Below are 24558 nucleotides of genomic sequence, written 5' to 3'. Positions count from 1 at the left end.
ATTTATTCAACACACTTCGATCTTTCGACGTGATAAGCAAATATGATGTACATAGTGATTCAATTAGTTTTATTTTACTTTTATTTTTAGGTGATTTAAGAAGGTTTTTAAGTCAAATTTGATATATCCTCGAATTATTATGCAATCAAATATACTTCATCTATAAGAATAATACCATAAGTTTGTCCAACTCACCTCAATCTTTCTTACGTAGCTGCTGTTATGGTATCAACCATGCGTTGCTAAAGTGGTAAGAGATCGTCTAAGTGCGAGTCTACCCATGTCAACGAACGAGTCACACTAACTTGTAATGGTGATTTCGACGAGTTACTTGTGTGACCGAGCTGAGGTTTGTCCAGACTCAGCCAAGCTGCCACCTCAAACTCATGCTCACGGCGAGTCATTCACGACACGCCCACTCCTGGCTCTGCTGCAGGACGAGGCGCCGTTCACGTGACGGCGTCGCCACCCCCCCTTCTCCGTGCCTCGCCAAACCCAGCACCCACGGCCCCGCTACCGGCGACGAGGACAGCAGCGGTCGGTGCGTGCCTCCAGCGGCGGGGTTCAATGCGTCTTCTTCCTTCGCCCGCGCACGTGAGATCCACGGATCCCAGGCGACGCCATCCGATCACCGCCCGCTCACTAACTCTCTCTCTCTCTCTCTCTCTCTCTCTCTCTGAGTTGGACCGAGTCTAGAAGTAGCCGTGACGCCCTTCGCGTCTTTGACCCAATGCTCGTTGGTCTGACCGTTGACGAGGTCAGCAAGTGCCAGTCGTAGGAAATGGTAGCTCGGTCGGAGAAGTCCTCGGTTCGTCTCACGCTCTCGTGGCTTCACACCAACATTAAGATCAAACACCATCGTTAACTAGACTAGATGACGATAAATTATATCGTAATACGGTGGACATAATAAGTAGATGTACCTTAGTCGATGTCAGTTTCCGAGATGTATTAATGATCGAGACCTGATGAATTAAGTGCTGCAGTAAAAGCACGGATGCATCTGCATATGCCTCCCACCGTTTCCCCATTCGTACTAAAATACACATACTTTTTATTAATATGAAAAAAACCTCTTTCTATTGAAAAGAAAAGCCATGAATATTATTTTTATTATTTGGGATTTTCTTTTAATTTTTACTCGGTCGTTCTTCTTCTCGAAAGAAGGAAAACGGAAACGAAGAAAAGAGCCCCCCATTCGGAATTGTCCAAAAAGCACTCCCCCACCCAATCCGCGTTTCCCTCTTATTGTCTTAAAGCACACCACAATGGCTGCGGTCGCCGATCCCACTGTGCGCAGGTTTATTCGCTCTTCCTTGCGCGCCTCTCCTCGCTTGGCTATCGATGCGGGAGAGAGGAGGAATCCCCGACCTGTAGCCCCCCGCGCCGCCGCCGACCGATGAGGCTTCGTCTCGCTGCTGCGGTGGCGGTGACCGCGACGCTGGCCGTCCTCCTCGCTCCCGCCCGAGCAACCGGCTCCGCCTCCACCATCGCCATCGCCCACGGCACCGACATCGTCTGCGGCATCGTCGCCCGAACCTCCCCCCGGAGCGTCCAGTGCGCCCGGGCTGGCGTCGCCGACGCTCAACCCTTCCCCCTCCTGCCGAACATCTCCTTCAGTTCCATCTCCGGCGGCCGCAGCTCCCTCTGCGGCCTGAGTGCCGACGGAACCGCCTTTTTCTGCTGGAACGCCGCGAACTCCTCCTCTGGCACGCTCCCCAGGAAGCGCGTCTACAACGGCCCCGTTGCCCTCGAGGAACTCGCCGTCGGCGAAGCCCAGATTGCGGCGGTCGACCGCAACCGCACGTTCGTCCAGTGGTGGCGCCAGTACAGGGGCTTCCCTCCCAATGTCTCCGGCTCCTACAGTTCCGTCACCTCTGGTCGGGACTTCACCTGCGCGGTTAACGCTAGTGGCTCGGTCAACTGTTGGGGGCCGGGCAACCGCACGATCCAGGACGCCTTCGCCAGCGCCAACATGTCGACCATCGTCGCTGGGGACTCCCACGTCTGCGGTATCGATGTCGGCGGCAGCCTCATTTGCGGTGGCAACAACGACACCGGCCAAGCGACCCGGCCCATGGGCTCCGCGTTCGAGTTCGGAAGCCTCGCGCTGGGTTCGAACCACACTTGCGCCATCAGGCGAACCAACGGCACGGTGGTCTGCTGGGGCGGGGACACCGGCGGCGAGTACACGCCGACGAATAGTACGCCGTTCGAGTTCATCGTCGCCGCTGGCAATATCACCTGCGGCCTAACGACGGCGAACTTTAACGTGCTTTGTTGGGGGACGAACAGGAAAGACCCGGCGGTGACTAAGCTTCAGTTGCCGACGCTTCTTCCGGGGGTTTGCACTTCCAGTCAAAGCTCTTGTGGTTGCGGGCTGTTCGCCGATTCCGAGACCCTGTGTTCGGGTTCTGGAGTTATATGCCAGCGATGTGGTGGTGGAGTCGTGCAACCAAGCCCACGCCCGCCGTCACCGTCATCGGCACCTTCGACGCCACCATCGGCCACTTCATCGACGAAAACTAACAAGAGGTGGCTGGCCTTCGCCATCATTGGGTCAGTCGGAACATTTTCCGGCGTTTGCTCCATCGTCTACTGCGTATGGATTGGTGTTTGCAAGCGCAAGAAGGTGCACAATTCCGTTCAACCAACGATTACGGCAGCTGGGAATGGAGGATCTCATGCTGCTTATTCGTCTGCTACGGGTGCCGGATCGATCGTCCCGAGCCCCTTTACGTCCCCTTCTGGGTCGCGGTCCCGAATTTTCCGGCGACAAGGCTCGCGGGTCATGCGGCGGCAGAGAAGCGGCCCGTCCTCGTTCAAGGACCGCGCCGAGGAGTTCAGCCTCTCGGAGCTTGCCGCCGCCACCAAAAATTTCTCCTTGGAGACCAAAATCGGGGCCGGGAGCTTCGGAACGGTGTACAAGGGGAAACTTCCCGATGGGCGGGAGGTGGCGATCAAGAGAAGCGAGACAGGGCCGAGGGCGAAGAAGTTCCAGGAAAAGGAGAGCGCTTTCCAATCGGAGCTGGCTTTCCTCTCTCGGCTCCACCACAAACACTTGGTCGGCCTGGTGGGCTACTGCGAGGAGAAGGAAGAGAGGCTCCTTGTCTACGATTACATGAAGAACGGAGCTCTGTATGACCATCTACACCCTAAGAACGGCGAGGAATCGAGCGTCTTGAATTCATGGAAGATGCGAGTCAAGGTGCTGCTGGATGCAGCGAGAGGGATCGAGTATCTCCACAACTATGCGGTGCCCCCGATCATCCATCGCGACATCAAGTCCTCCAACATATTGCTCGACGGGAATTGGGTCGCCCGGGTGTCGGACTTCGGGCTGTCGCTAATGGGACCGGAGTCGGAGGGGGAGCATCTGTCGGCGAGGGCGGCGGGAACGATCGGGTACATGGACCCCGAGTACTACGGGATGCACCACCTGACGGTGAAGAGCGACGTTTACGGGCTCGGAGTGGTGATGCTCGAGGCGCTCACCGGCAAAAATGCAATCTTTAAGGACGAGGACGGGAATCCGACCAGCGTCGTCGACTATGCGGTGCCCTGCGTCGTGGCAGGCGAGGTCGGCAAGGAGCTCGACGCAAGAGTGGGGCAGCCAGGCTTGCACGAAGCCGAGGCGGTGGAGCTGGTGGCCTACACCGCCGTGCATTGCGTCAACCTCGAGGGGAAGGATCGACCAAGCATGACCGACATCGTCGCCAACCTCGAGAGCGCGCTCGCACTCTGCGAGGAGAGCCATGGGAGCATCTCCAGTGCAAGCATGTCCTTTGCATCGGCAGACTGACGTGATATATCGCACATTGATTGATACCTTGTTCATCGATGTTTGTAAATGGATTCTTCCAACTTCTTTGCTCGGAATCGTAGTCCAATCTCAATTAACATTGAAAGCTGAGACACACCGGAAGAGGATTCCGACACCTGTTTGATGAATTGACGCACGTCTCTTTCGATTCCAAGCATTGTTCGTCGATTACCGCGACGACGAGTCAAGTTCTTGGCTTGTGCTGGACTTTTCGGGTCAACGGATGCGACGTACATGCTGAAGCCATCAAAACGGAGACGAAGACGGAGTCTAATTGGCACGGTGGAGGGATTGGGGTCCTCAATCTCGTGTAAGGGGATGGAATTGGCACACAAGTCAACCGAAGCAGGTGGGTAGCTGCTGGCGATTTCAAATGCCTTTGGTGGATGACATGAATTTGGCGAGTAAAAATGGCAGCCGACAGTCGAGAATTGGAGGATCTGCTGATAGCATAGCAACTGATAAAGAAACATGAACCCTGCAGAATTCAAGTCTTTGTGGCCTTTGACAAATGAGATCATATCGAGTTGAATCAACTCGAGGTTCAAACCAATCTGTCAGGTATTAGCACATCGAAGAAGAAGATCCTCCCTGGAAGCTTGGATTTAATTGCATAATCCAGTGAAATTTAAGTTACGATGGGAAACACAAGCTTCTTCATCTCAAGGCTGCACCATGACGTACTTCGTCAAGCGTCTTCAGACATGGCTCGAGGGGAAGCGGGTAAACCTTCCTTCTGACTTTGCTGCTACTTTTCTGCAGCGAGATTGCGTGCTGTCTGTGGGGTCCCGTGGAGTGCTAAGAATCATCTGCTTTTTTCCTTCTGCATCATTCTTACCTAGAGCGCGACTGGTGCTCGATGTATTGCGTCAATGAAAGCTTCCGTTATTTATTTCTCGTGGCTGCGCTCGGTGGGTCGCATGTCCTCTCATTCCTCGCCATCCACCGGTGGTAGATGGGATTTGTAGGTGGCCGACCTCAGGCGGCTCATGAAGCTTCATTGGAGGTCGATGATTTATTCTACTACGTAGGCACTCCAATTGATAGCGAAAATATTTACTCCAATCAAAGGACTTGACATGTGCCAATTAAGTCTGGATTCTATCCACTATAAAATAATTTATCGGATCATAAAAATTAAAATTATTAGTCATTCATTAAGATCACTTCACCTTTATCAATTAATTAATAATTTAAACATTAGAAGGATGAGATCGAAAAATCGATCCAATCTTCATCTTCATGTAGGTCAACTATAGAGTACTCATTCGAGCCCATCTTAACCCTCGAGCAAATGTTCGAATTTTCTTTTTCTCATCAGACCTCTTATACATATAGAGTCGGATTGATTTAAACATCATTAAATTTTTTTCTATTATCAATAAATGAAATAATTTAGCAACACACGATTCATTTTTTAATCCATAGTTTGAAAATAATATTCCTTATATATTTTTATATGGCACGTGTAGACGATTATCTTTTCTAATTTTATTATATCAAAACGAAAAACTTCAATATCAAAATGGAGTATAATCTCTCCAATGGTCTGAAAACAGAAAATCTGGAGTATAATACAAAAATGTTAATCTCTCTCTCTCTCTCTCTCTCTCTCCCCTTTATTTTGTTTCCTTGAAAACTTGTGATGGGGGGATATACAAAATTTCCAATTCCAAGGTGTTGTACATCATGTGATAAATGAATTTGGGCTGTGAGTTGATTGTAACCTGTCCATTGTAACACGAAACAACTTCTTTTCTTTGAGTTGAGATTCAAATCAAACAGTAACTATAATAGATTAAAAAAAAATCATAAATCATAAATTGGATATCAAAGTACCTTAATATTTTCCTTCATCTAGCTGAGATCTATTGGGACATGGAGATGGAACACATGGAAATCTCAACAGATTCATAACTCATGCATGAGAATGAACGAGGACTTGAATAATTCCTTAAACTGTTTACAACTTGTCTTCTACATCTTAAACTTCTTTTCATAAGCATCACAAATTGCTCCCACATCACCTGATTTATTAAAATCCAGGAGATCATGGTCAATGAAATGATACAGCCATGCATCATCAATATACCACAAGCCCATTCGAAACAATGTGTACATTTCCAACAACAAATGTCATGAATGTACAATACAACGTTAATTACACTGCAATTTTCCCTAAGCAAACTATGCCAAAAATTCTATTTCCACAGCAGTAGCAAGCCGGAGAATTTTCTGTTAAAATGGCAGATAATACACAGTTGAATTCTAAAAATTCTCCTTGTATATCGCACACCAAATTTTGATGCTCAGCAGATTTGTTGCGTCGCAAGTAAGAGCAGTCACTCTCCGAAAAGATTTGGTAGGTGATACAAATTGAGGTTCTGGTAGGGTGGATTTATGGTGAACAAAATACACTGCAATTCATGTGCACTGGTAACAAGAGCTTGGAAGAACTGTGGGCACCTCACTCAGTGTCCAGCATTTGGTGGGAATTCCTTGCTGTTCAAACCATTCACGCATATGAAACTTCTCATTCAGTATGGGCCTGACATCCTTGTGGAGGGAAAGGTGTTTTAGAAGTGGAAGAATAACTCCCATAAGCTGAGAAAAAAAATTATGCTTTAGAAAATGATTACTTGTTAAGAAATTGAACTATATATGGATATACGGTTGCAAAAGTGCTAAATAACCCAACAAGAAAGCAGAATGTCCTATTACCTGATCATCACAGGGCTGAGCAGCAAAGAATGGCATGCATGGTATTCCATTTAATGGCTGCAGCAAGAAACTAAATGGATTGTTGTCAACAATGACGATGCGGGAGAGATGTTGCGACACACAAGAAAGATCTTTGACATGTTCCCGATATTTCCTGTTCAAAGAATGCACATATATTTATTACAATGTAAATCCCTATTTCATTGTAACACACAATGCTAATATCAGCAAGGAATTAGAGACGAGGAATTTCACAGAAACTATTGTAAACAAAGTAGACCTCGCATAAAACAGCCATTCTTTTAAAATGTTACTAGGGAAGAGATACAACAGAAAGGTCTAGATAGATTACAGTTGACACTAAGACAATACAAAACAAAAAGGGACGATTGTTAAAACAAGGATCAGTTTATATTTGCAAGAAAACCTTAACAAAAGTTTAGTTTATGCAAAATTGGACATTTTCATCTGAGCATGCACTTAATGGAACTTAATCACTGGTGGAAAGCTACATCTTCCTACCAACAAAAAGACAAACTCTTGTATGTTTCAAGGAAACCACAGTTGTTCCCTGCATCATATATCAGTTTGCTTGACATGAAAGTAATAGGAACAGTGAAAACTCAGATACCTTGCATACAGAGCAAACTACTTGTGAGAAGGTATAGAGGCCATGACCAACAACACTTGCAACATAGTCACAAACAATTGCTCAAATTTGAAAAAGCATGAAATTTAGCAGAATCTACATGAATCACAACTTGGACGTTCAAGAACTCTGTGATAATGAAAGCACTGACAGCTGCAGAGTGGTATATACTTCTGTTGTCGCTTTGTAAAATAAAACATCATAACTGAAATAAAGATTATTGAAGTCATAATAATTATAACTTTTACTCACGTGCTCACAGTTGCAGGCCTGTATAGACGATGAGTTAATTTGTTGTCGATATCTATTCTATCAATAACTGGCCTAGCATAACCTGAAACAGAAGAAAGCATAAAATAACTAAATACGGAAAAACAAGGAAAACATAGAAAGAGAGCTAGCACCAAAGGAACAGTTCATTAGAGGTAAATAACCACAACCTTCAAGGCCTGCAGTGAAAAGAACAAGGTCTGCAAATTCACTGCTCTGTTTTAGGAATTCCCGCAAACCAGGACGTTCAAAAACAGTGACATGATTCACCTTTTGGCTTCCATCAGCATCCTTCAAGAGCACAAGTCTGAATAAGTAGCCTTTGAAGCTTAAGGACTATGTATAATTTACCTGATTATAAGCGACCAACCTGTTCTGAAGATACACATTCAAGGTCAAAGCACTCTAAACCTGCTTCAACGGCCTGTGCACGAACTGTAGATGACAAACTAGATGTCTCGTATGCACAAATCAATGTCTCGTCCAAGTCGAGCACAACCTGCAAATTTGGTAAACTTATGTTAAACAAAGCAGTCCCAATAAAACAATAAACAAATTCTCCTTAAGAAAATAATATCAACCAAGAACAATGTCTTGAAAACCATGGTTTTTAGTGGCAGCTTTTGTGTGAATATTATTGAAATATTAAACAAAAGGCATTTACTAGTAAGTATCACATGGACTCTCTCATTCACCTTCAAGACTTCATCTTGGTTTATGCCCGTGAGTTCACTACATATTCTCGATTCAAACTTCCAAAGCCTCATTATCAATTAGCACACGCATGCCTAAATTAGGCATACATCATTGTAGACCCATTTAAAGCTTCAATTAGCATATCCAAACCCTAATCACATATACTAGCTTACTTGGACCAATTTGCAGATTTGGACCGTGAACGAAGGCTAAGAGTAGAAGAAGGTTTTGCAAGTCCAATGATATATGTAGGTACTTCTCTCCTGACATCAAGACTAAGAATATTAGTGACCAATCTACATTATTTCCTCCCTAATGTTCATTCTACGAACAAAAAATAATGCAGAATGACAAACAATTTCCATGACTTGGGAAAATTAACAGCCAGTTGTATCAAGAGATGGATGATATGTGATTCACACATTGAAAGATGGGGGAACGAGCTAAGCACTCTATTTAGATTTCATTAACTTATCCGTTCATCGCAGTCTTGCTTAGACCTTAACCTAGGAAATCCTTCGTCATTAAGTACACATTTAGCACACCTCTTTCTTTGATTTCCAGTTTTCATTCGTCAATTTATTTTTATCCAAGACAATCAGCTTTGCCAAGAAAAAACGTGAGGATAGCAATCATTAGGAAAAATTGATCAATCGTCAACCAAGTGTAGCTGCTGAGCAATGAATTCTAACCAAATCGAAGTCAGGGATCTTGGTTTGCCCAGACCACCATGAGATACCCATGCAATTAGGGGTCAAACACGAAGAACACAACCTTGTCTTCTACGCAATCTCAAGCCAAATTTGAATCGATGAGAAATCTCTTAAAAGCAACTAAAAAGAAGGATTTTTTGAGCAAATCAGTCACAGCCCAGATTCCAGATCAGGAAGAAAGACGTACCGTGAGCTTCCCGAGGGGCTCTGAAGCGGGGGCGGTATGGTTCGGCAAGGCGTCGGCGGGGGGAGCGACGGAGAGCAGCTTGTAGCCTGCGGACGGAGAGGAGAAGAAGGGGTGGCGAAGGCCGACGGAGGAGACGAGCTGCGCCCACGAGGGGGTCCCCCGCAGGATCTGGAGCAAGAGCCGGAACAGGATCGCCACCCGGCACACCAGCGCCCTCCACGCCTGGACGCTCTTGGTCGTCGCGTCCGCCGCGGCAGTGGCGGCCCCCGGCGAGTACGACCCCTCCTGGGCCAGCTCGGCCATGTCTGCAGCGGCAGCGACGCACACGTCTCGCCTTCCGGCTGGTCTGCCGGGGACGCGGCAGGTCCGGCGAGCGAGTCGGTGCGACGGCGGCCGGCGCGGGGTAAAGCGAGAGGCGGATCTCGTGCGTGCGGGCAGGCAGGCAGGCGAGCGCCCGACGAATAAATGTGCGGGAGCGGGCTTCAGTTGGTCGCGGTCATCGACGTCGATAGTTGCGGCGGCCACCGACGCCACGTTGACCTTTACGATCCGTGAGATGCGGGCTGTGAGAAATGATTTTGGAGTCTCTTTCTTCTTTCCTTCTCTCTTTTTTTTTTTTTTCATTAATTATTCTAACCCAAAAAATAAAATACGTATTTTATATATATATATATATATATATATATATATATATATATACATATACATATACATATATATATACATATACATATACATATACATATACATATACATATACATATATATATATATACATATATATACATACATATATATATATATGTATATGTATATATATACATATACATATATATATATATGTATATATATATATGTATATATATATGTATATATATATATATATGTATGTATATATATATGTATGTATATATATATGTATATATATATATGTATATGTATATATATACATATATACATATATATACATATATATACATATATATACATATACATATATATATATATATATATATACATATATATATATATATATACATATATATATATATATATATATATACATATATATATATATATATATATACATATATATATATATATATATATATATATATATATATATATATATATATATATATATATATATATATATATATACCTTTCGGGTCTATGCACTCTTCCATGTCTTCTGTTTTGGATTCTTGCAAGGGAAGAGAACAATGATGTGTTTCTTAGCAATGTGGAGATGAACATTATGTATGGAGATTGATAGATAAGAGTGTGAGAGTAGCTCACAAACTGAACATTAGAGATCAAACCTCAGGGCATAATGGAATACTGGACATTAAAGTTTTTTTTGCAAGCCAATAATTAAAAAGACAAGGGAAAAAGATGAGTTTTAAGGATCCAACATTTCATTTAGAACATTAATTAACATCAAATAAATGATTAAATATACCAAGTTAACATCAAACAAAATTTATATAGCACAACAAGTTGTAATCCTGACGGTGCCAAGAGAATCCACAGAAGATTTAATTATGTGGAAATCCGCTACATGAAGCCGACTTTTCATTTACATCAGAGTCGCAGAAGATGAATGGAGAATCACATATGAAGGGAAGAGAGAACAGTTTTCTGATATGGATGACCTGAATGGCTCTTGAGAATAGCATGGCTTCATAATGTATACAACAGCAAAGATTTTTCATTAGCATGTAGACCATGGTTCCATCTCGTGCATGAATGCGTCGGTATCGCCTGCAAAATACCACCATTCCTTATCAAAAGAAAATAAAACTTCCATGAAGCTTTTTCGTAAGTAAATGGAACTAATCTATCTTGTTAAGAAAAATTAGCTGCAGAAGAAGATAAGAATGAGGGCAATTGGAGAAGCCGAGTATTAGAGCTGAGATACCTGTTCTCGAGAAAAAAAAAAAGACATGTCGCGAGTTGCATCCACCCATCCTGCAGGCTACAGAAAAGACAACATGGCCTGATGTAAATTCAAGTATTTATAGCCGTCGAGAACTACAAATATCTTTCTGCAAAGACAACATGATAGAATTATAATGGTAGTGTGAAGTACAACATCGATAACAGAGACTACAACTAGAATCATAACGTTCATCGACGTCATGTCTTCCATGGAAATCGAACAACAGTGAATGTGCAAAGCTTCATGTCTTTCATGGAAAATGTACAATAGTGAATGTGCAAAGCTTCATTGATGGCAAATCATATGCTCCTTGACTTCACACCTCTCGAACATTGACGTTAACTAACTTCCGACATAGTTCGACATGACATTTCTGATCGCCTGTGAATATGAAATACTTAAAGACACTTGAACAAAATATTCACAATATGAAGGCCACAAGAAACATTAAATTTTCTAACCTGTTCGTGGCTTACAAAAAGCAAACTTTGAAACTTCACATTGAATGATACTGAGAAGGCCATAAACAAAATGCTGATTGGTAATCGGAATGTCCTAGTGATCATGCATAATACAGGATCATTGAAAAGGTTGACCACTCCCGCCAACTGAAAAAATAGGTTGACCACTCCCATCCAGTGGGTCAGAAATGTTAAAGTTTTGCCTAAACTGTTCAATGAAATCCAAAACAATTTGTGTATTCTCTTCGGATGTGCAACCAAAGTCTCCAAACACAGCAGACTTTTTGGATATTAAATCATATCGTTGCATCTCTGGAGTTGTGTTCCAGTTATTATAGCTGACTTTTACTTTTGTGTGCTCCCTTCTCAAGTCCTTCCTCCACCTTGGAAGAATGAACTTCTGTGGCACCGAGTACACACCTTTCACCGTGAGTAGAGTAATGATATGCCGACATAAAATTCCTTGAAACTCAAATAAACGACAACTGCATCTCACATCAAACTCTGCCTGCTTGAAGTAAACAGTGAAACAGACCTTTTGGTTACTCAAGCCGTTATCGACCACCATGTCTTCTATAACCTCATACACACCAAAGTCGTCTTCTTCTTTCATGGAATGGACATAACAAAACATTTTCCCCTTGAACTCCTCTTGAATTTCTTTAAATTTATTGTTGGTGTATGCTTGTTGAAATTGTTTCTCGATATTGTAGTGACTTACACAGGGACAACAATAGTTGAACGAGTTCAAATCTTCTTGCAATTCTTTCTCAACCTTGATCTTTAGTGCCTTATCGTACCGTTCAACAAACTGCTTTATTGTGGTTTTTGAGTTTACATAGCCCTCAAAGAATGCATGCACACTTTCACTTCTCTGTGTTGTTGACATTCCTGCCCAAAAGCTGTCTTTCACATAAACCGGAACCCAACGATGATGGTTGTCGTACAATGTACTCAACCATGCATTAGATTGAAGACTATACTTCTGAATCATTTGGTCCCAATTGAAATCAAATTCTTCTTTGCTCATCGAATCATATACAACATGCATCAAGGTGGTCTTTATCAGTTCATAGTTAGAATGCCAGCTTAATTTTCCAGAAATTTTCTTCATTATATGCCATAAACACCATCGATGTCGAATCTCTGGGAAGACAATCTCAATTGCCTTTCGCATGGCCATATCCTGATCGGTAATTATAGCCTTTGGTGCATTACCACACATGCAAGCAAGCCACTGCGTCAAGAACCACACATATGTTTCAGTATCCTCACCGGATACTAGCCCACAACCAAAGAGTATAGGTAGACCATGATGATTAACCCCGACAAAGGTAACATACGGCATATCGTGTTTGTTTGTCAGGTAAGTCGTATCAAAAGTAACAACATCATTAAATGACTTGTAAGCCACTCGACTCCTCTCATCTGCCCAGAAAATATTTCTAATATGACCCTCTTCATTAAAATCCATGGAATAATAAAAATTTGAATTCTGCTCTTGCATTCTATTGAAATAGTTGCAAATTGCTCCAGCATCTCCGACGCCAAGACACAGCTTCCTTGCTTTGTCAATGTTGTCGATATAATTCTGACAAACCTTCTCCAAGGAAGGTTCATTTTCATGCTCTCCATATTCAGCAGCAGAAGCAATAGGTTCCGCGACAGTACCATCAACTTGATCAATTTTCTCTCGTCGCCTTTTGATACTGGTACTAACACTCCTCCGACGTGGAAGATACCGTGCCCTCGTCGGACTCAATTCATGGTTATGCTCAAGGAAAACAGAAGTCACTCGCACAACCCCATCATCATACACTCTCGCATTAAGCTTAGCATTGCACTCTATCTTCATCGTCAAGCTTGGGTTCACCGACTTTTCTCGTTTGCACCTCGACTTCCCACCACGACCACACGAAAGCGTGACGAAGTGCAACCTCCCTTGCTTATCATTTTTGGTCGACTTTTTGAACACCGGAAAACCTACTTGGTTGCCATATGTTTTGTAGTACTCGTACAATTCATCTATACACTTGAACATCATTCCGGCAGAGGGTTGTTCAACTACATCCTTCCCTTTCGGGCTGGCATCTAAGTCGCATTTGTTCCCATCTTGTATGACAACGATAGCCATGGTCGTGTTCTCCTGAGATGCCCTACCTTGCTCCGTCTCGTCTTCCATGTGCTGCAGATACACGAAGTAACACCTCAATCTAATCCCCACTCACAGCCCACATCAACGCCCCAATTAAATAGATGGGATCATATCATGCGATTATTATGTGAATGCGCCAGTGCTGAGGAAACCCTAATTTATGGAAAAGAACTGACTTTGAGGAACCTCTATAAAACCCTAATCCAGATGCCATCGGATCAAAGAATAGGATTACCTCTGTACAAGCCGCAGAAGTTGTGAAGAGCTCTGGGGGTGGGAAGAAGGGAGCCAGCCGTCTACTATAGCGAGAGACGTGGAGGGGATGCGACGGATGGAGAGAGGAAGCGACGGAGCAGCGAACGGCGAAGGGAGGCCGCGAGCGACCAACGATAGGAAGAAGTGGGGGAAACGAAGAGGACGGCCTGAGAGAAAGGAGAAGAGGAGGAGGCGGCGGTGGAGGACGACGCCGAAGGGGCGTGATCGGAAGGTTTCGGGAAGGAAGACGGCTCGTGTCGCGTGTTGGAGCCAAAGTCGCGACCTAATCGAGTGGAGAGTACTTCTCGTAACCTAACTCGTAATTTATACCACCCAAAACGACCCAGCCTTCACTCGCCGAACTTTATCCCGCATGTAATGGCTCTATTCCATAAAACGTACCAAAGTAATGTCCCGCAAACTTTCTCATCTTACGTGGATCTCTCTCAGCCTCACATTTGGTTCACACAAGGTGAGGTTTGTGAGATCCGAACGGGAAGGGAGACGAATTGGGTGTTAGCTTTAGGGTAGCATTATAAAGAGCCCATCGATGAGGAAGAAGACGGTGCCCTAAGTCGGTGCGTGAATCGAGGCTCGAGCAACGGTGTTTAGCGCGCACCGAGCTATCACTAACTCGTGCCTTAGACTCGCTCCCCAAGTCGCGGGAACAGGGAAAGGTGTAGCGAGGCCGGTGGCGTCGGATCTGCCACCACGTTGCACACGAAGTGCGGCACCACCGGAGCCCAAGACGAAGACCTAAGTGGCGAGATAACGGCGAGCTCGACACGCCATGGCGTCCAACCAAGAAAGAAGGCAGGCGAAGCCCGAGCGGTCTCGACGAACGAATCTACTCTGACGCCCAAAAGAACACTGCTTACATGCCCATAAGCTGGCCAAGTCCAAGTTCAGTGCAAGAAACGCTGATGAGATTTTCTTCGAGGTAATCGGCGGATCAATGGTCGCTGGTAAGCGTCGGCCGCACTCTGTAGGTTCATCATCTGCTTTATTACGTATGCTCCCATGTGTCTTTCTTTCTAAGTTAAGATTGCTGTGGCTAAGGTTTTATCATTCATGCTTAAATGCACGCACATGTTGTGTTCGAGAGAATGCGCGTGACAAATGGGTCGTCTTGTTACAAGGTACTGTTCTTCTTTTGTAACATTTGAATGCGTCATTATAATTTTTTTTCTCTAAGATTAGATCTGCTACATTCATATAGCGGTCATAGATTTATTTTTCCTGTGGGAAATTATCCAAGCAATTCATGTCTTTCAAGAATCTTTGCATTTCTGGTTTCTTCTTGAATTAATATTCCAACCATCTACATTAGAACAGTATATCCATGTTTGGTACTTGACTTTCAAATCCAGAGTTTGATTCATCAAGTCTTACTGATACTCTCAATCCGAACTATTTTTTTATCCTTTAGGTGAATAATTAGCCTCTGCGTTATTAAATTTACTGTGATGTATATCAAATTTTCAGTGAAGACTTTAACAAACATGTTTGTGCTTGCAAGGCTGATGAATTTTGGAGTTGTGATGCATACGAACAGTGATACCATGGTAAGTCCTCCTGCCAAAGCTGAGAGCATGAAGCAATACAAATGCACCTGTCGCAGTTCAAAGAAAGGAAAGGCAATAACTTTGAGTATGATCTCCAATTTGTCTGTTGCAATCTATTAGCATTTAGATCGGGGCAGTGCCCCCAAATTGGCTATCTATGGCAGCATTGTGGGTATGATGTAGATGGCTGTGACAGCTTAATTCTTAACACTGCTTTTTCTTGCAGCTGACTTGCCGGTTTCAGTCCCGACTTAACCAAACTGATCAGGTTAGTTCAACCCTGCTTTGAACAGGTCCGTTTAAAGTGATCTGTTGGTTGCATGATTGAATCTGTAGTTGGTTTGATCTTGACCTGCCGTGCGTAAATGTTTATTTGGTAACTCTTAGATATGGTCTGAAGGATGAAAGACGATTGTGGTTACATAGAATAAGTGGTCTGAAGGCATGGATTATTCATGGATACCGTCCTGGTAAACTGGAACTTCTACTCTGCTTCTTCTAAGCTCATGCAATTGTCTCGCATCGAATTTTGTTTAATTTAGGAAGTATATATAGGCTGAGATGTATCTTGAGAGTAGTTCAATTATGACTACATGACTGCAATGGAGTTCGTCACAGATGAGTCATCCTTGTGTGCATAATTCGATACTATTTTTTTATTTATGATGCATATGTTTTTCTCTTCAGGACTAAATTTTTTTTTATTCCTGATTCACCAGGTGTGGTCTCATGTAGGACCGGTCACAGTTCCACACATATGCAAAACGTGTGCATGGAGAGGCCAGTTGTCATTTAACATTGGTCCATGATGGAGTATCGTCTTGTTTGAACAAACACCATTGTTTGCAAAGTGATGCAGCTGCGATTGGTGATGGAAGGATTGATATGCGTCCTAATCTCACAATTAAGGATACATGTATGAAGTTTTTCTGTGTATGGATGAAAGACTATGTATATTGATTCTCTCCAGACCCATATTGATAGAAGCCTTGGCTATGGCTTTGTGCCTAACCTTCATGGTTTCAATTCTTATGCAATTGATTCCTACACGCTATATGATTAGATGGACGCTATGTAATCTTTGAATGAAATGAATAAATTCTTTTTAGAAATCATTCATCAACTCAATAAAAGGAAAAATATATATATATAGAGGAGCAATTTGTTTTTGTAGTCATTGGTGCTCTTCTACGGCTACTTTTTTTTGTGGTGATTCTTCAACTTTCTTATGCATTCCAATACTAATAATTTGATGTTTAGAATGTGTTACCATTACTATATATATATATATATAAATATATATATGTATATATATATATATATATATGTATGTATATATGTATATATATATATATGTATATGTATATGTATATGTATATGTATATGTATATGTATGTATGTATGCATGTATATGTTTATATATATGTATATGTTTATATATATATATATGTTTATATATATATATATATATATATATATATATATATATATATATATATATATACACACACACACTCCAAAAAATAAAAAAAAAAAGAAAAAAATATCAACAATGTTGACAAATATCACCGAATGGTCAAACTAATCGTAAAATAGAACCACGTAAAATTGCAGTGCCGCAACCCAACCTTCACATTCTTTTGGGGAGGGGTTATTTGTGCGAGGAGGCACGCAACATGTTTGGGTGAGACTCCACGAAATGCATCTCTGACTTTTCTAGGGTTTGTCTCTGCAGCTGACGACGTGCGCGATAGCAACGCAACACTTCTCTTCCACCACACGACGTGCAGGCCACGTCCCCAAGTGGAAGTGAAGTTTCGGCCTTCTTGTTGTGTGTCTGTGTGGAAAGGAGAAAACACATGACCGAGAATGGGAGATGGAGAGACTTCGAGGCAGAGATGGACGACTCTGGTGATGTTTCACTGAGCGTGGAGGTGGCCATTGGGAACACGTGATGACGAAGCAAATCCAGGGACGTATTTCCGGTCGCCTGCGTGCGCGTTTGTCGAAGCCGCCGCCGTGAATGCGAGCATCGGAGAAAAGAAGAAGAAGAAGAAGAAGAAGAAGATAGCTGGTGGAGGAGGAGAACAGTGCCACACCTTTTTTTCCACTACGTCTCTCTCCAGCCTACTTCTTCGCCGCATCCATATTCCTCGCACAATCCTATACCTCACGCTTAACACGTTTTTCTCTGCCCGCCGTGATTCAAAGGAATTGCTGAAAGCTAATTCAGATTATGCGAGGCTTGGTAGTGGAGTCACATCGACGAAAGCTCACGATCCATCAGACACATTTTTACCTACAGAATCCTGTGAAAGAAACGGATATTACAGCTGCAGTGCTGTTATATCTTCACTAGTTCGCCAACCCCTCATGCTTCACGAGTTCCCATGGTAGTGATCTTGTATAAATCCGACATCAGATTGCATGTTTTGCCATCATCGGCTCCTTGGTAGAGTTTAGACAGACATGGAGGTGGCGGAGGAATGGCCGGAACCAATCGTCCGGGTTCAAACCTTGGCTGATGCCGAAGCCGTCCCTGAGAGGTACATCAAGCCACCGTCCGAGCGACCCAACCTGAATCCCGGTACGGCGATGGCGCCGAGTGAGACGGGAAGCCTTCCTGTCATCGACCTCGCCGGCCTGAGTGGTGGCGCCGCGGAGAGGCGGGCGACGATGCTGGCCGTCTCGGATGCTTGCCGAGACTGGGGTTTCTTCCAGGTGGTGAACCACGGGGTGAGCCCGGAGCTGATGGAGGGGATGAGGGAAGTGTGGACGGCGTTCTTCCGGCTACCCATGGCGGAGAAGCAAGCTTACGCCAACTCCCCCAAGACATTCGAGGGGTACGGCAGCCGCCTCGGCGTCAAGAAGGGCGCCATTCTTGACTGGGGCGACTACTTCTTCCTCCAGCTTTCACCTCACTCGATCAGGAACTACGACAAGTGGCCTGTTCTTCCTGCTTCCCTGAGGTATACATATACACACATGGATCCTTCTTTCCGCTCTTTCGATCATTTGGATGCTGCGTACTGATACTGAGGATGCGAGCAGGGCGATGACGGAGTCCTACGGCGAGGAACTGGAGAAGCTGTGTGGGGTGATAAAGAAGGTGTTGTCTGCAACCCTAGGACTGGACGAAGAGTTCCTCCACAGAGCCTTTGGAGAGGCTGGCGCTTGCCTGAGGGTCAACTACTACCCCAAATGCCCGCAGCCCGATCTCACCCTCGGCCTCTCTCCCCACTCCGACCCCGGAGGCATGACGGTCCTGCTCACCGACCACCACGTCAAAGGCCTTCAGGTGCGCAAGGGTGACAACTGGATCACGGTGGAGCCGGTCCCCGGTGCTCTCATCGTCAACATCGGCGACCAAATCCAGGTTCGCTTCCTCCCGTACCACTGCATCTATCAGGTCACGCAAACGATACGTCCTCCGCCTGCATGAGTACAGCCACGATGGACGTGAATAGGACGCCTGGTCTTAAAAACCTATTCTTATCTCAATTGCGTGATTGGCATGACAACAAAGTCTCATCTTTTTCTGTCCTGATGCGACATGATTCTTCCTCCCTGCATCCAAAAATAGGTCAGCATTAAGATTTTTGGTAAGATTCTTCCTCGCTGCATCCAAAAATAGGTCAACTTTAAGATGTTTCGTCAAATCGTTGTCTTCGGAAAGCACCAAAAACGTGTCTTATATGAACGTAGAATGTAAAAGGACAAGAGATAGTTTACTAGTGCAGTTGGTTGTGGTGATAATTCAACCTCGATGACGCAGGTGTTGACCAATGCGACATATAAGAGCGTAGAGCACCGGGTGGTGGTCAACGCGGCGACGGAGCGGCTGTCGATGGCCTTCTTCTTCAACCCCAACGACGACCTGCCGATCCAACCCGCCGCCGAGCTGGTGACGCCCGAGGCGCCGCCCCTGTACAAGCGGCTGACCTTCAAGGAGTACAAGCTGTTCATGAGGATGTTGGGCCCCCGTGGCAAGTCCCACGTTGACTTCGTCAAGTCCACCTGATCCGATCCGATCCGATCCATCCTTCCCGTGTCTCGACGCCACCAATAAATTCGCATCTCGATTTGGAATGCAATACACACCATTTTAAAGATTTGATTGTGTGACCTCAGAAAAATGATCCAATATATATTCTAATAGAACGGTTTATGTGATATGTAATTTCTTAATCATTCCTTTTTTTTTAAAGGAAGTTTATTATCACAACACCTGAAAAATAAATAACCAAATCAATTTTTAAATAGATGTGAGTAGCCAATACAACTAAAACAAAGTTCATAAGTAAGAATTCCTAACAAAAAATATTTCTCTTTGAATTACTCTTGCATTTTATATTATATTCTTTAAGAGGCTAATCATGTTATGAATTGATAAGTAAGAACAGGTAGAGATTCTTGTTGATGTTCCTATTTATTTTGATGTGTATTGAGCCCAAAGGCCATGCATGTCACAAGGCCCAGCAGACCATAACATTTCATATCAATGCTTAAGGAACAGAAAGTCACTGTTGATGCAAAACTTCTAATCTTGCAAGTATATATTAAACCAATACTCAATTTGTTCATGACAGGAAACTTTTACAGCTGAGAGAATTTTTTAAGCATGCATTATGGCTGATTAAGTTCTCTATGAATTAAAAGAGTGAAAAAATAATTTTTTTAAGCAAAATTCTATTAGCTAAACTGATTAAGTTCTCCAAGAAAATACATCACTGATGAATCTAACATATGAGGCTAGTCAATTAGTTATTGTACATAAAAATAATTATTATACACAAAGGACATAACAAGGAAATAATACAACCATTAAAGCATTTTGGAGAAACCACTATTAATGTTGTGTATGGTTAATTATACATACTTATGTATCATATGTCTAAATTCATAACAATTGGATACTTGAAACATTAAATCATGATTGTCATTGTTCTTATTTGTAGTGCCTTTTAAATTACATAAAAAAAATTGTTTATCTTTGTTGAAACATTTGTCTATTTCACATATTTTTTAAGAAATAAAAATTTTATTTAAGAGTTCAAAGTTTGAAAAAAAACTTTCATATGGAGGAAAGGAATCCTCCCATAAACATATTTTATTTAACATATATTTTTCCAAATGAATGTTACTTGGCCCACATATACATATTATCTATAATGTATGTGACAAAGATCCAGATGAGGGAACAGATGCTACTTGGACTACTTGTCCATCTTCATTAAAGCCAACCTCATTGTCATGTTAAACATAGACACCCTCTATCTGCAACGTAACATACAATAAACATACAGTGCTGCTGGGTCAGCATTGTGTTCTCTTCTTATCCAGAAGTCGTCCATGGCAGAGCCGCTTTAGTGGACTTTGATGGTCAAACTTTAGCATCTCCTCTTTTTCTCTTTCTTCCGTCCATCACTGTCTACCTTCAAATATGGATCAGCACTTTGAGGTATTATCCTCAATCCCCCTCATCTTCACATACTCCATTCATATTAAACTCGCAGCATGAGTGGTATCAGAGGACCACATATTTGTCGCATACTTATCATCGTTTGACTAATTCGTTCAGCACTTTTCTATAATACTGTTTTATGTATATATATATATTTATTTATATGATGAGTTATCGAAAACTTATATATAAAAAATTGGATGTGAATGAGTATTCGATGGTTAAGAAATTATATATATATATATATATATAATATTTGTGTTGAAGAATGTTTATAAATACGGTGACTAATTTGTCATCGATTTCAATTTGAAACGGAGGACTCAAACCATGGCGTTCCATCTCAGCCGTTGATCAGTAGGCCATCGCAAGGCGTGCGCGGTACGTTAATCGGGTAACGGGCGACATGTTTCTTTGTTAGGCGCCCTTTTTAGTTCATAACGGACGCACCGATGATGTGATTTCGGCGGACCCCACGCGCCTCCTGATCTCGGTTGGCGGGTCCCGCTTACGTGCTCCTGCAGTAGGGAAGGTGGGCCTGAGGGGGAACGCGGAGATGGGTAGCGCACCAACACAACAAGAAACGCACGCTTCGCTTCGTCACGCGTTTGGGGAGGGGACAGAACAAACCGGAGCTGTTAACCGAACCCACCCGAGCCGGGGAGGGAAGGAGGAAACGCGCCGCGCGTGAGTGCGACACGCCCTTTTGCCCCCGGTGGCCGCCACCGCCACGTGTCATCGTGGTCCGTACAGATATTTATATCCTCGACCGCGACGCGGCCTCCTCCGGCTCGTTCGCGTCGCGTCAGCCGGGCCCCACCTGTTGCCTCTTGGCTTCCGCGTGGGCCCCGCGGCGACAGGAGACCGCCCCGCCCCGTTCCGTCTGGCGTTGCGTTTGGTCCTCGTTTCGTTTTCGTTTCATTTCATTTGGAGCGTAGGAAGCAGGCAGCTTCCTTCTCTCCGGAATTATTGTGGGCTTTTACGAATCCATCCCTGCTAAGTATCAAATTTCATATCAACCGTCGTCTAGCATTTTTTTTGTTTTCATATATGCCCTGAAACGGTAACAAGTGGTGGATTAGGGGCTTATGTAGGGGCAAATATGGGAATGTGTATGACCCTTTTACCCGCCTCCCCTCCACCTACAAAAGGAACCAAAGAGTGTAGCCTTTCTACGCTACGCCGAGCGCCCACTTCTTTCACCCTTCCTTCCGATCTCTCGTATGCATCCTTACTCTGCTTTTCTTTCTTTCGTAGACTTCTTATGGCGTTCTGATGTGTGCTTGTTTCGTTCTGGTGTCTGATGAGTTTTCTGCCGTCTTGTATAGGCGAAAGAGAGGACATGTGCACCGGCCTCATGAAATCCTCGCCGCCGACCAAACCCGGGGCCGTGGGCGGCGGAGATGTCAAGCAGCCGGCGGCGTCGGAGGCGGCCGCGCTGCTTCTCGAGCTCGCCGCCTCGGACGACCTTGCAGCCTTCAAGCGGGCGGTGGAGGAGGACGGCCACTCCGTCGACGCCGCCGCCCTATGGTACGGTCGGTCCTCCGGTCGAGGGATGGGCTACCAGCAGCGGACGCCCCTCATGATTGCGGCTCTCTATGGCAGCACAGCCGTCATCGGCTATATCCTCGCAGGCCACACAGCCGAGGCCGCCCGCCGCGCCGCTTCCGACGGCGCCACCGCCCTTCACTGCGCCGCAGCCGGCGGCTCCGCCGCCTCTCTCGAGACCGTCAATCTCTTGATCGGTGCCTCCGCCGAGGTCGTCGACGCCCTCGACGCTAGCGGCAACCGCCCCGGGGACGTCATCGCCCGGCAGTCCTCGAGCACGGTCGCCAAATCTCTCGAAGTAATCCTAAAGGCTCCGGTCTGCCCTAGGGTTTCGTCCCCTGCTAAAGAAGAGCCAGCCAAACAGGGCGAGAAGAAGGAATACCCGCCGGATTTGACGCTTCCGGACATCAAGACCGGGATCTATGGCACCGACGAGTTCCGGATGTATACTTTCAAGGTTAAGCCGTGCTCCCGCGCTTACTCCCACGATTGGACGGAGTGCCCCTTCGTCCATCCCGGGGAGAACGCCCGGCGCCGAGACCCGAGGAAGTACTCCTACAGCTGCGTGCCGTGCCCGGAGTTCCGCAAGGGTTCTTGCCGGAACGGCGATGCTTGCGAATATGCCCATGGCGTGTTCGAGAGTTGGCTCCATCCGGCGCAGTACAGGACACGGCTGTGCAAGGATGAGACCGGATGCAACCGCCGCGTCTGCTTCTTTGCCCACAAGCCGGAGGAGCTGCGGACAGTGAATCCCTCGGTGGCATCAGTTAACGGGATGGCGTCGTCGTCGCCTAGATCATCGTCGCCGGGTCTTTCCTCTTTGGACATGGCAACGGCCTTGATGCTGATGCAGCAGCCCGGCTCGCCGATGTCCCCCTCTGCGGCTTCATCGGGTTTAGTGGCCACGGCGGCGTGGATGAATCAGACTGGGGGCGTGATGACACCTCCTCCGGCCTTGCAGCTGCCGAGCAGCAGACTGAAGGCTTCGCTGAGCGCGAGGGACTTGGATTTCGACCTCGACTTGCTTGGACTGGAAGGGTATCAGCAGAAGCTGATCGACGAGATCACGAAGCCGGCCTCTCCCCGAGCCAACTGGGGCACGAACAGCTTGGCTGCCTCACGGATTTCAGAATACAGCGACTTGCTGGGTTCTGTTGATCCATCACTGCTGACCCAACTGCAGGGTCTCTCCACGAGGCAGACTGGAGCTCATTTCCAAGCCCCCTCCGCCCTCCAGAAGCACCAATCTCAGTTGCTCTCTGGATATGGAGGAAACCTCTCTTCTTCCCCTGCGACATCCTCGTTCGGGCTCGACCATTCGATGGCGAAGGCCATCATGAATTCCAGGGCTTCCGCTTTCGCCAAGCGGAGCCAGAGCTTCTGCGACCGCGGGGCAACCGCCGGTCGCCAATCCACGCTCTCAGCGATGACAACCGCAGCGGTCGCCGCGCCGTCCCTTCTGTCCGACTGGGGCTCTCCGGATGGTAAGTTGGACTGGGGCGTTCAAGGCGAGGAGCTGAACAAGCTGAGGAAATCCGCATCCTTCGCCTTCCGCGGAGCAGCTCCAGCCACCGCGCCCACGGGGATGAACGAGCCCGACCTGTCCTGGGTGCACTCTCTGGTGAAGGACGGACCTGCGGCTCCCCCGGTAGGCCGGCTTGGCGCCGGCGAGCAGCAGAGCGGATACCAGCTCAGCAGCGGGGGCGACTTGTTCTCTCCATGGTCGGAGGAGAAGATAATGGCGTAGAGGACGGAGATAACGTTGATTTTTCGATCTGACCAGTTCTTTTCTTCGTTACGTCGTTGAATCGATTATAATCTTTAGCAGGATGTCCGAAGGACGCCCGAAGGGCGTCTGAGCTCGTCAATGGCAGCCTGCAAGTTCTTTCATTTATAAGCAGTAACATATATATATATATATAAATATATATATATATATATAAGAAGAGAATAAATCCATTGTGTCATATTATGCTAATAGATCTCTGTACCAAGTTGATGTTATGCCTGCTTGTAATCCGATCATATTCTTCTAATCTCCTTATTTTAAGCACTCAATTGATTTGTGTTCTCAGCTTTACCATGCAACCTTGTCATACCAACAATGAA

The 24558-nt window shown here is 45.3% G+C and overlaps 5 protein-coding genes and 1 long non-coding RNA gene across 9 annotated transcripts; 4 read left to right on the top strand and 2 right to left on the bottom strand.

The window, feature by feature from the left end:
- Positions 1-1248: 1248 nt before the first annotated feature.
- Positions 1249-4715, top strand: LOC103989710 (putative serine/threonine-protein kinase-like protein CCR3). The gene has a single exon (XM_009408654.3). The coding sequence runs from the start codon at positions 1400-1402 to the stop codon at positions 3800-3802; it is 2403 nt and encodes an 800-aa protein (XP_009406929.2). The 5' UTR covers positions 1249-1399; the 3' UTR covers positions 3803-4715.
- A 1033-nt stretch (positions 4716-5748) lies between these two features.
- LOC135615768 (uncharacterized) lies at positions 5749-9596 on the bottom strand. The gene is made up of 6 exons (XM_065114711.1): positions 9060-9596; positions 7834-7962; positions 7634-7754; positions 7446-7527; positions 6545-6698; positions 5749-6427 (listed from the first exon to the last, which is right to left on the bottom strand). Exons 1-6 carry the CDS (start codon positions 9360-9362, stop codon positions 6248-6250), a joined length of 969 nt encoding a protein of 322 aa, XP_064970783.1. The 5' UTR covers positions 9363-9596; the 3' UTR covers positions 5749-6247.
- A 1462-nt stretch (positions 9597-11058) lies between these two features.
- Positions 11059-14197, bottom strand: LOC103989708 (protein FAR-RED IMPAIRED RESPONSE 1). 2 transcript variants are annotated; one of them, XM_065114710.1, is made up of 3 exons: positions 13853-14197; positions 11463-13770; positions 11059-11382 (listed from the first exon to the last, which is right to left on the bottom strand). In XM_065114710.1, exon 2 carries the CDS (start codon positions 13642-13644, stop codon positions 11581-11583), a length of 2064 nt encoding a protein of 687 aa, XP_064970782.1. In that variant the 5' UTR covers positions 13645-13770; positions 13853-14197; the 3' UTR covers positions 11059-11382; positions 11463-11580. The 2 variants fall into 2 exon arrangements, with proteins under 2 accessions (XP_064970782.1, XP_018683401.2); XM_018827856.2 differs by having other exon boundaries at positions 11463-13647.
- Positions 14198-14443: 246 nt separating this feature from the next.
- On the top strand, positions 14444-16552 carry LOC108953179 (uncharacterized). Of its 3 annotated transcripts, none has more exons than XR_010488138.1 (5): positions 14444-15011; positions 15392-15522; positions 15664-15705; positions 15825-15907; positions 16157-16552. It is a non-coding gene; the product is annotated as an uncharacterized LOC108953179 (long non-coding RNA). The 3 variants fall into 3 exon arrangements; XR_010488139.1 differs by having other exon boundaries at positions 15993-16552; XR_001978677.2 differs by having other exon boundaries at positions 15825-16552.
- Positions 16553-17317: 765 nt separating this feature from the next.
- On the top strand, positions 17318-19568 carry LOC135613710 (jasmonate-induced oxygenase 2-like). The gene is made up of 3 exons (XM_065110748.1): positions 17318-18406; positions 18489-18813; positions 19213-19568. The coding sequence occupies exons 1-3, from the start codon at positions 17907-17909 to the stop codon at positions 19456-19458; spliced, it is 1071 nt and encodes a 356-aa protein (XP_064966820.1). The 5' UTR covers positions 17318-17906; the 3' UTR covers positions 19459-19568.
- Positions 19569-21970: 2402 nt separating this feature from the next.
- On the top strand, positions 21971-24507 carry LOC135615767 (zinc finger CCCH domain-containing protein 33-like). The gene is made up of 2 exons (XM_065114708.1): positions 21971-22122; positions 22230-24507. The coding sequence occupies exon 2, from the start codon at positions 22244-22246 to the stop codon at positions 24194-24196; it is 1953 nt and encodes a 650-aa protein (XP_064970780.1). The 5' UTR covers positions 21971-22122; positions 22230-22243; the 3' UTR covers positions 24197-24507.
- The last annotated feature ends 51 nt before the right edge of the window (positions 24508-24558 follow it).

Source organism: Musa acuminata, chromosome BXJ2-6 (genome assembly GCF_036884655.1).
Source record: "Musa acuminata AAA Group cultivar baxijiao chromosome BXJ2-6, Cavendish_Baxijiao_AAA, whole genome shotgun sequence".
Taxonomy (NCBI): Eukaryota; Viridiplantae; Streptophyta; class Magnoliopsida; order Zingiberales; family Musaceae; genus Musa; species Musa acuminata.
This window is presented reverse-complemented; position numbering and strand designations above follow the sequence as displayed.